Genomic DNA, 10,878 nt, shown 5'->3' with positions numbered 1-10,878 from the left:
AGGTGGCTCTTTAATCACAAAGATCCCTCTAGCAAACTCCAGAGATGGAGATTAAAACTTGAAGAATACGAGTATGAAATCATATACAGAAAAGGCAAGCTTAATTCTGCTGCAGATGCCTTATGCCTTATCTCGTTATCCTTCTAATTCTTTTGCTCCTGTAAACATAATAGGAACCGGTTCTAATCCAACTATTAACCCAAACAATACGCAAAATCCCACTGAATCATCCTCGTCGACTCTTCCTTCTACCTCCCAAGATCCTCTGAATCCTGAATACGTCGACACAGACCACTTGAATAGTCCACTGAATGTTGACGAATGGAACTTACCTTTCTTAGATCCACTACAACAACTTGGTGAACCTCCGATTCCTCTTCCTAATCTTGAAAATATTGACTTACCTACCAATTCACCAACTCCGGATAAACTTCTAAATCCTCCTGCGATTCCTGAAAATGAAAACTTAATTAACCCTAGTACTCAACTCAATAACACTCTAACTCATACCTCTCCTATTCCTGATGACACTCTAAACCCTTCTGCTAGTCCTAATGATAACTTAACTATTGATATACCAAGTCCAAGTATTCCTGATAATTCTTATACAGAATTCCTAAAAGCTATGTCCGATCCCAAAACAAACTTTGATACCACTATTCACTAGTATAAAAATAACTTATTATTGACAGATTCTAAGATCATTGTCTTACCAACTTCCATTGACCTCGATGAAACAAATCCTTATATCGAAGAGGTCCTAGCTAATCAAAGTGATACCACAGAATTTATGAATAGAGAAAGAAGATTACATTCATTTTTAAGGCTAGAAACAAGTTCTAAATCTTACTATTTCCTTTTTACTAAAGTTCATCATTTTGATGATGTGGCATATCCAGATCTATTCAAATCCTTGCAACAACTCCACAATGAATTATTAATCGGTTTGCATGACTCGTGCAAATAAATTGCTATTTCTGATTTTAGAGATCCTTTCGTAAAACTCTCGTATGTTGACATCTTTAATATTCTCAATTTCCTTTTCCATAACATTGACATCATTATTAAAATATATAGAAATAATATTATCTATCCAACCCCGAGTGAAATTCCCAAGATATTAAGGGAAAATCATGATATACTCGTCGCTGGTCATGTTGGCACTAGCAGAATGTACAGTAGAATCAAAGAAAGATACCGCTGGAAAAATATGAGAACTGATGTTGAAAATTACGTGAAAAAATGTTCTCAATGTCAAACCAACAAAGCTTTGCGTCAGGTAAACCGAGCCCCGATGCAAATAACATCCACTTCCACTGCTCCTTTCGAAAAAGTTAGTCTCGATATCGTAGGTCCTCTTCCTGATGCTGGTCAAATAAATCTAAAATTTATACTTACCTTACAAGATGACCTAACTAAATATTCTACAGCGTATCCCATCTCTAACGCAACGGCAGAAGAATGTTGTGAATGCCTCGTCCACTTTATTTCTTTATTTGGAATCCCTAAAACGATTTTAACCGACCAAGGTACAAATTTCACAGCTAACTTGTTTAAAAAGACATGTGAATTTTTAGAAATAAAACAATTGTGGTCGTCACCATATCATCCACAAACCAAAGGTCCTAGAGAGAAGTCATTCTACTCTAAAGGAGTATCTTAAATCCTACGTTAACGATAACCAAACTGATTGGCATAAATATGTTTATACCGCAATGTTAGCGTACAACACCAACGTCCACACCACGACAAAATTTACCCCTTACGAACTCCTTTTCGGACACAAACCTTACTTACCTAATTCTGTATTTGAAACCAATCCCGCAAATACTTATCTCGAATATATCAAAATGCTGAATCACCGTCCTTCCAATTCTCACGTGACAAAGCTCTCGAAAACATTGCTAAATCTAAGGATAGATCCAAGGGATATTGTGATCAACACTCTCGTCCTGTCACTTACAAAGTCAGTGATTGGGTCTATCTCAAAGCCCACTTAAGATTAAGAAAAGCTCTTTCTCCCATATGGAAAGGCCCCTATAAGGTGGTTAAAATCCATGGAAACCATACCCTTTCCCTACTCATAAATCGACGACACGTTAAACATCATTACGATCAAGTAAAATTAGCTAACGTTGATGTTTAAGTTTACTATTTCCTATTGGACATAAAAGTTAGTTTAGAATATTAACTCATTTATAACGTAAAACATTATTACTATTTACATGATTATTATTGAAATTATTTTATTTTACTTTTATCATTAAACATTTATATTTTTTATTATTATGCTAATTCTTTATAATTAAGTTTCTTTTTACTAAGTTTCTTTTCTATTAATTATTTGTTAACATGATTTATTTCCTACTTCTATTTCTTATTAATTACAGCTCCGTAATAGTTTGTCATAAAGAAGAATTCGTGGAACAAATAAAGAAGAGTCCAGGAATTCACTTCAATCCACAAGGCTCCATAAAATTAAGTAACGATTATTTGCACGTAGCTATACCTATAGATATAGAATATCTAAAACCCCGTATTGACAACGTTAGACATGTGTTATACACATCACAACATCTGTGTCCTGGGAATAAGATAATCAGTGCATCTGAATGTCAGAATATATTCGGAGCTCTTAATTCTATTTTCGACGATATTGCGCGAGATTACTATTCTATTTCACATCTTATATGTTCTAAAACCAAGAGATCCGCATGGATATCAGGCGTCGGTACTATTTTTAAGTACATATTCGGTACTATGGATGAAAACGACGCAATTCTTTACGGTAACGCGATTCAACATTTGAAAGATAATGACAAGAAACTATTAGAGTTAGTGAAACAAAATCTTATCGTTTCTAAATCTGCTATATCTAATTTTAATGAAACTCTTTCTACAATTAATAAAAATGAAGAAGGACTTAACGACGCCATAGAAAATCTATCATCTAGTTTAACAAGTATGACAATAAATACCGATTCTCTTCTATTTCGGGCAAAGATACAGGTAGTGTTTAATGTGCTTCAATCAAGTCTCCTAAATTTATACTATAAATTAGAAGATACTGTTAACTCTGTATTATTTGCTAAGACCAATACTCTGCATCCTTCTATTATTACTCCTGTAGATTTATATAATGAACTCGTTTCTAATGTTAAGTATCTTTCTAGATTTACTGAATTTCCTGTACCGTTAGAACTTGAAAATATAAATATTGTATTAAAATTATCTGAAATTATATCTTGCATTATAGACAATAAGCTATTGTTTACTATTAAGATTCCATTAGTTTTAATTAGTGAATTTAAGTTGTTTAAATATATTCCAATTCCTTTGCCTCATGATAATACCTAATTCTTTTGCCTTAATTATTCCATCCGCAAAATATGTAAAGGTTAATAATGATAAAACCATTTATTGTATCCTTGATGATCTATACAATTGTAAAACTACCCTCAATGACAATTTTATTTGTAATAATTTAAAATAATTCAATATTGTCGAGAACCCAATCTGTGAAACAGAAATTATGTCTAAAGTTCTATATTCACTTCCTAAAGAGTGTAAAACAAAATTTATTTCGGGAGATTTACACTTTTGGCAATCGTTAGGAAATAATAAATGGATTTTTACTCATTCCTCCCCCACAAGACTGCATCTGAATTGTGAAAACGATAACTTTGATGTAACGATACTGGTTACTGGTATTGTCAATTTGAAACCAAAATGTAACGGCTATTGCAAAGATGTAAAACTTATAAGTTCAATTAATCCTAAAATCTATTCAAATTCAATTCATTCTGATTTTAATCTTATTAATGATTCGTGTTGCAACTTCAATGCTTTTAAGAAATTTAATGACACGATTAGTTATAAATCTGTAAAATTAAACACTAAATTAGATTTAGATAAATTTATTAAATTAAATTCTGAAACTGATAGTCTACTAGATCTTGTAAATAATTTAAATCTAGATGATAATTTTGAATTTACTAATCCACATTCAATAATGTTCTATGTTTCTATATCTCTGCTTTTAGTTTTTATAATTTACTATTTCTGTAAAGAAAGATGTCTGACCTTTCAAAAGAAAATAAAGCTCACTAGATCCGCTACAAAATCCGACGACAGATTAGAAAGTTCACCAGATCCTCAACCTCGTTTGAGGATTGTTTAACATTATCTTACCCTTTTTCTACTTCCTATGAGAAACTTCACGCTCTGACCGTGTAAGTTTCATCTTAAGCGGGGGTTGTTATAGCTAGTACATGCACTATTTGCGCTGTGGTGCAAGCCTAAGAAAGAAGCAGTAGGAACGGGACCTCGCAGTCAGTCTGCTCGGATCCCTCATATCGGTCACACATCTTTTTCCATACCAGTTCCCATGTATTTTATTTTATTATTTTAAAAGAAATATTGTTCAAACCAAATAAATAAATTCTGTAATTTCTAAAAATCTTTTTTTAAAAACTGTTTATTCGGAACCCGTGTAACAGTACGTATCTAATGCCCTCTTACCTTATTGTACGAAGGTTGCTCACACCACGAGCATTTTCTATATCTCGTTTCTGAAGTATATAGAATATCCAATCTTTCAATAAAAATACTTTTAGCAAACGGACGCTTTAATGACCAAACTATGTTTTTTTAAAAAATAAATGTACATATATATAATACATACAAGACATTTGAGGATTGGAAGGATTGGAGGATTTGAAACTTCAACCCTCATGAGAAAGGCAAGCAAGTCCACAAAGAGTTAAATATTTTTTTATTTTTAAATTATTTTTATTAGCCCATTGGTGTCCATGGGCACCATCCATTACCCATCTAACATTAGAAAAGACTTGACTAGCTTTCAACAGTTCAGATTTCTCCAACGTAGTCCTACAAATTTGAGGCAAATATATTTAATTACGTACATATATATATATATATATATATATATATATATATATATATATATATATATATATATTGACGATAGTATTAGAACTATCCAATTTTCAAAGCTGATATTCTTTTCAGATACGCTAGGTATCCTATCGAATTCTAGAGCAGATATTCAGAACGAGATCACAGTAGACAAAATTAATTAAACTGATCCCATTTCAAATATTATTAAAGTATGAATTAGGTATAAAATACCTAAAGCATCGTGTTCTTTTGTTGTTTGTTGGCCGATTTTACTTTAAACAAAAGATGTAAACTGAAATATCACCTCCTGCCTTCTCCTACTCGTTCCAGGCGCCCTGGCAGTGAAGCTATGTTAGATATACCGAAATGTAACACAAAATTTAAGTTAAATTCATTTACGGTACGTGCCTCCGTACTATGGAACAATCTCCCAAGTGACATCAGAACTAGTCCTTCCCTTGTTTCCTTTAAATATAAATTAAAGAAACACTTGCTTTCACTAGCAAATGTGTAATCATCTGTATAGAATATGTATGTATTTACGTACGTATTGTAGTAAATTTGTATATGTTTATGTAAGTGTACAAGTGTATTTTTGTATGTATCTTTATATGTATTTGTTAGTATGTAGTATATTATATATATTTTTTAAATATATATGTATAGATTTATCAAATTTATCATCTTTTCTTTTTCTTACTTTATTTTCTTGTTCTTAGTAAATCTTCTTGCACTGTTTGCCACGCTATATAAAACACTTACTCATGCCCATGGGTTGACTGGAAGAAATTTCTTTCAGAGATAAGTCCACCCTTGCCATAAACCTTATTATTAAGTTGTTTTTACATGGATTTTTTGAGTGCAATAAAGTATATAAACTAAAATATTCTAATTGATCTTAAAAGAACAATAGCTTATCAAAGGGGGTTGTTCTTGAACTAGTTTATATTTTATACTAGCTGTGTCCGCGACTTCGTCTGCGTGGAATTTAATAAAAAAGTTATTGTTCAGTTCGCGGAGTTATAAAATAAATCTATTTCTAAAATAAAAGTAGCCTAAGGTACTCCTTACGACATCAGCTATCTACCAGTGAAAGTTTCGTCCAGCTGTTTCAGAGATTAGCCGGAACAAACAGACAGAAGACGAACAGACAGGGAGACAAAAATTGTAAATAATGTTAATTTGGCATAGTTACCGTGTATACGTCTATATCCTATAAAAAATGTTTTTTACGATTGTGCAAAAATTATACATTGCGTCATCGCCTTCGTCTTGGACTATTGAAACTTCTACTATTGAACTTTCTTATTAATCTGTATCAAGTAAAATATCCAACTGTAGGGAACGCGCCCCATGTACTTCTCTGGTCTTATCAGAGTGGACCTGTGAGCGCATAAAGGTGGGGATGGGGATACTATTGCCTAGTCCTGGACGGTCTCGTAAATGTGAACTAATAAATGTACAAGAATTTTGTCCAAATTTTGTACATCATAATGGCAGCCTAAATAATTTGTACGTTTCGATCAAGTCGTCTCTCTCTCTCTTCGGTCTTTAACAATAATTAAGCATAAGTTCCGTTATCCTTGTAATCAAGTCTCCTTATTTGTCTTGGGATTTTGGTAACCCACGTTTGAATTTTTTCAAGTAAATCAATGTTATTTGCAATCAAGGGTTATTTACTCTACTTGAAATCCGTTTAAATAGGTTTGACGAAGGTTTTGTAGATCTGAGTAACCATCTCAGACGTAAGTACTCCGAATGATTTTTTGAATGAAGTAGACGAGACTTTTCGCTTTCTTGGTGATTAAGTGAATATTACTGGCCCATTTAAGTACATCACTGATGACTACACCTACTTCAATAAAATAAATTTTGATTTTTGATAGTGTAAACTTTTTCTCAAGAATGTTGCATCAGTTTAATAAAATAATTTTCTATTTTTTTGTAACGTATAATATTTGTTTATACCTAACAGCGAAGTCTTTATTTCTTTTATAAATCAAAATTTAATAATCAAAAGTAGTGATTTAATATCTATCTAATCGGTAACCGAAAACTTAGTCCTCGCCAATAAAACAAATAATGTAGATAGGTGTCGTCATAACGATATGTATAACGATACGCAAATAATACAAACAAAAACACATCAAAACATTTAATATATTATTAAATGATATTTGGGGGTGATGTTACGATGATGTAGCTTGCGAAGGCTGCATTGATGATCACGTCGGGGTCACCAGTTTGGGGGTGTGAGGAACGGGGTGTTGAGTTCCTCATCCACCGTTAATTAGAGAGGATCCTTTGACCAGACGGGTGTTGTGTCTGGTGAGCTACTAGCCCGACGGTTGTTGTTGCTTTCTTGTATATATACTTAATTGCTGTAATAACTTTGATATCGCGATGTTGGATTCGTCAGTTCTTAGTTACGTAATTCGTATGTCACGCGATAGATGTCGCCACACATAGTATGCAGAACTCTATTGTGATGAAAGCCAAGAAGCAAAATAGGTAACTCTGGCGAAAGCGGCTGGTCCCGCCGCGCACCCGCGGGCCGAAACGAAGTTAGCGATACCAATCTGTAGAAAATTATTCAAATAAACAATTAAATATTAATTGTAAATAAAAATTAATAACAATAAGCTAATAAAATCGTATTTCAGTAAAGTAAAAAGGAAAGTCGTTACTGGTACAAATAAAAGACGAGAAAAGAACGAAAAACAATCACTACCAAGGTATTGCCGACCGCGAGAGGACCTCCTGAGTCACCTCCGCAGGGGCTTCTGCCGCCGCTGTTAGACGTGCACAAAATGGAAGGGTCGCGTGCGTCTCTAAATGTCCTAGCACACGTCGCGTTATCAATGACTTGCAGGCTTACATGTCTCGCTACACTTGATACTGAGCCGGCTGAAATTTAAAAAAATACTTACTTAATAAAAAAATCATCGAAATGCCCTCTACGGTCGTTGTAAAAATATGCAGGCATATAAATAAGAAATCAGATCAATGCAAATGAACTTACTGTCGCTCGTTCTTCCGAAACCAGCAGCTACAGCCGTAACACCGACATATTGGTTGGAGCCGGTGGCTAACGCGACGGGCCGGATGTTGTCTAGGGAAAAACGTTTTTTAATTTTTTATTTATTTTTTTATATACACATTACAGTCGTGACATATGTATATACAGTAGTTATATTTCGTAGCAAATATAGCTCAGCCTAATTCCACTATAACGACCCCAGTAAATAATTTTTAAACATTCATTAATGTGGTTATGCTTATCTCAAATATTTTTATAGGATTTCCTGCCCGTAGAGACCTTATTATTTCTCTGTTTTTTTATTCTTGCGATCGTCCATCTGTGATTTTAAATTATTTTAAGTTCCTCTACTACTAGAAATCTTATTACGCGTTAATCTATTACAACTGAACTAGTCCCCTATTCGCTTGTGCTGAATTTTAATGTTGTACTTGGATAAAAAGTATCCAGTTTTCTACCTAGTGATATAAACTCAAAACATATAAAACCAGAAGTCAGCAAAAGCTCAAAGTTGTTTTCTAAATTTAATTATAAAATTAGAATTGACTTACTGTTAAAGTTAACGTGACTGATGCGAATGACAGCAACATCGTTAAGGACTTCAAAATTCATGTATCTGGGATGCATAACAACATTGCTGGTTCTGATACGAACGCCACCAGAATTGTAGTTAACAGATCCGAGAATAACGACAAAAGTTCTAGCTGTTGTAGTAGGAGATGACCAACAGTGAGCAGCAGTGACCAGTCTAGTGTTACTAATCAGAGAAGCTCCACAAACTGATCTTTGTCCGTTAAACAATTCGATTTGTAGACCAGCCTTAAAAATTACAAGAAAATTATTATAAAAGACACGTGAAACAAAGACTATTATTGACTAAAAATTACCAAACATACCAAGTGGGGATTAGCTCCTAGCGCTGAAACCTGTCCTCCGATAATCCTGGACCCGTCGAAGTCCGCGGCCGCCTCAGCAGCGTCTATGCGAGCCCTTTCGGGGATACCGATCTCTAGATGATAGTCACGGAAGATTGGTTCTTCCGCTGTAACAGCTAGAGCCAGGCCGAGGACGACGATGAGGAGCTTCATGTTGGACGATAGTGCGTTATTTTGCAGTCGAACATTGGCCTTAAATACTGTTTTATATCTAATCTCACCATTTTAAGCTCTTTAATTTTTTCCATTAATTACCTTTAGTTGGATTATCGCTATTTTTTTTTTTTTTGAAGTATTATCAACTGACAATAAATCAGTTCTTAATATAATAATTGCAATGTAAGCGTTAAAATTATGTTTATAATAATTATACGGAAGTAGGGATAGTAGGTAGTAAAAATAACAATGTATATGTTACCGGCCAAACCCGATTTCAGGACAAACTAGTTTTGCCTAGGCTAAACTAGTTCTTCCTATACGTGTTAGGATTAACTAGTATAGCCTAGGCAAAACTAGTTTGTCCTTAACCCGATAGGATAAACCAGTTTAGGCTAGTCCAAACTAATTTGTCCTAAGCCCGATAGGATAGACCAGTTTAGGCCAGGCCAAACTAGTTGATCCTGATATAAATACGCACACTTTAGGATAAACTGGTATGGCCTAGTCTAAACATTATAGTATATCAAGAAAGTCAAAATAAATGGATAAAGTGAATAAAATACTCTGTAATTGAAAAAATAATCATTTTTATTAAAACCATAATGATTCGTCGTTAAAAATTATGGATAATTGGTAATACAAACAATCACACTATAACAAATAATAAGTGTTTTTTAATAGAAGCAATAATCATATCTCAATTATTAAAATTGTTATTTATTTTTACATGGTTTACTTTAGTGGCACTTAGAATTGCAGAGTATGAGTGCCTTCTTGCACTGGCATCTGTTTGTGGAACAGTTTTTGTAGCAGCTGCATCTCACAAAACCTTGGCCTGATCCAACTGAATGTTTCGTATCTGCAGTCCTTAACGATATTTCAGAGCCTTGGTTTACATCAGCTACCTCTAAAAAAGTTTGATTGCAAATGCCGAATTCTGATCTGAAAAAATAAAGTTAAAACATATTAGGTACTTTAAAATATCATTAATGCTTCAGAAAGATAGATGAGTAATTAAGTAACAAAAAAATAAAACCTGCAATATTGATTCGTCATTTTTCTGAAGAATAACTTAATGTTTCTGAGATCACCTTTGCCTTTGTCAACATCTGGAATCGGTATAGTCACATTATCTCTAATGTTGGCAGGTGGATGAGACTTGTCAGAAGTAGCTTTCATTTTCTTAGCGTATTTCACAAGATTTTCTGCTGCAGTTGTTCTAGCTTTATGAATGTCATTTTAAGATGAAGAAACTTTTTCTCGATTACTAACTTCGACAACGTTATCATTTCTATCTTCTGTTAGGTTAACATTACGATCATCTTTTATTACTTTCCTTAAATCATCTTCATCCTGAATATCATTTATGATTTCTTGCGGCAAAGAGGAAGTCGAAAGTCCTACTCTGGGTTCTATTCCAAATAATGCCTTGTATGGTGATTATTTTATTCCTGAATGATAGGCGCGGTTTTTCATGAATTGAACGTATCTCAAACCTTCTGACCATTTCGTTGAAACGTTGTCATTCATCCAAGACCCTATCATATTCTCAATATCTTGATTGGTACGTTCAACTGAGCCCTGGCTTTGACTGTGTCTGGCAAGCTCACTTATAACATTATTTACAAATTCCCTACCGTTATCAGATTGAAGAATGCACGGCGCTCCTATAGTTAGAAATATATCATTCAAATAGTAAGCCACCTCTACCGCCCTCTTACATTGTAGAGCTCGAAGCAGAACAAATTTTGTTAGATGGTCTTGGTAAACCATAATAAATTTAAAATTTCCATCTGGTTGTGTCTGAAAATCGATCAGATCTAC

The 10,878-nt window shown here is 33.7% G+C and overlaps 1 protein-coding gene across 1 annotated transcript; it reads right to left on the bottom strand.

Moving 5' to 3' along the window:
* Positions 1-7,293: 7,293 nt before the first annotated feature.
* On the bottom strand, positions 7,294-9,048 carry LOC123660312 (collagenase-like). Its single transcript, XM_045595413.1, has 5 exons — positions 8,857-9,048; positions 8,512-8,779; positions 7,943-8,032; positions 7,652-7,827; positions 7,294-7,499 (listed from the first exon to the last, which is right to left on the bottom strand). Exons 1-5 carry the CDS (start codon positions 9,046-9,048, stop codon positions 7,401-7,403), a joined length of 825 nt encoding a protein of 274 aa, XP_045451369.1. The 3' UTR covers positions 7,294-7,400.
* Between the last annotated feature and the right edge of the window lie 1,830 nt (positions 9,049-10,878).

This window comes from Melitaea cinxia, chromosome 15 (genome assembly GCF_905220565.1).
Source record: "Melitaea cinxia chromosome 15, ilMelCinx1.1, whole genome shotgun sequence".
Classification (NCBI taxonomy): domain Eukaryota; kingdom Metazoa; phylum Arthropoda; class Insecta; order Lepidoptera; family Nymphalidae; genus Melitaea; species Melitaea cinxia.
This window is presented reverse-complemented; position numbering and strand designations above follow the sequence as displayed.

Bases quoted from the DNA above. Each gene is read 5' to 3' on its own strand.
- LOC123660312 (XM_045595413.1), bottom strand. From the start codon at position 9,048: ATGAAGCTCCTCATCGTCGTCCTCGGCCTGGCTCTAGCTGTTACAGCG. The intron at 8,780-8,856 runs GTATGTTTGGTA...GTAATTTTTAAG, and splicing joins TAGGAGCTAATCCCCACTTG to GCTGGTCTACAAATCGAATT. The intron at 8,033-8,511 runs GTAAGTCAATTC...GTTTTTCCCTAG, and splicing joins CAGTCACGTTAACTTTAACA to ACAACATCCGGCCCGTCGCG.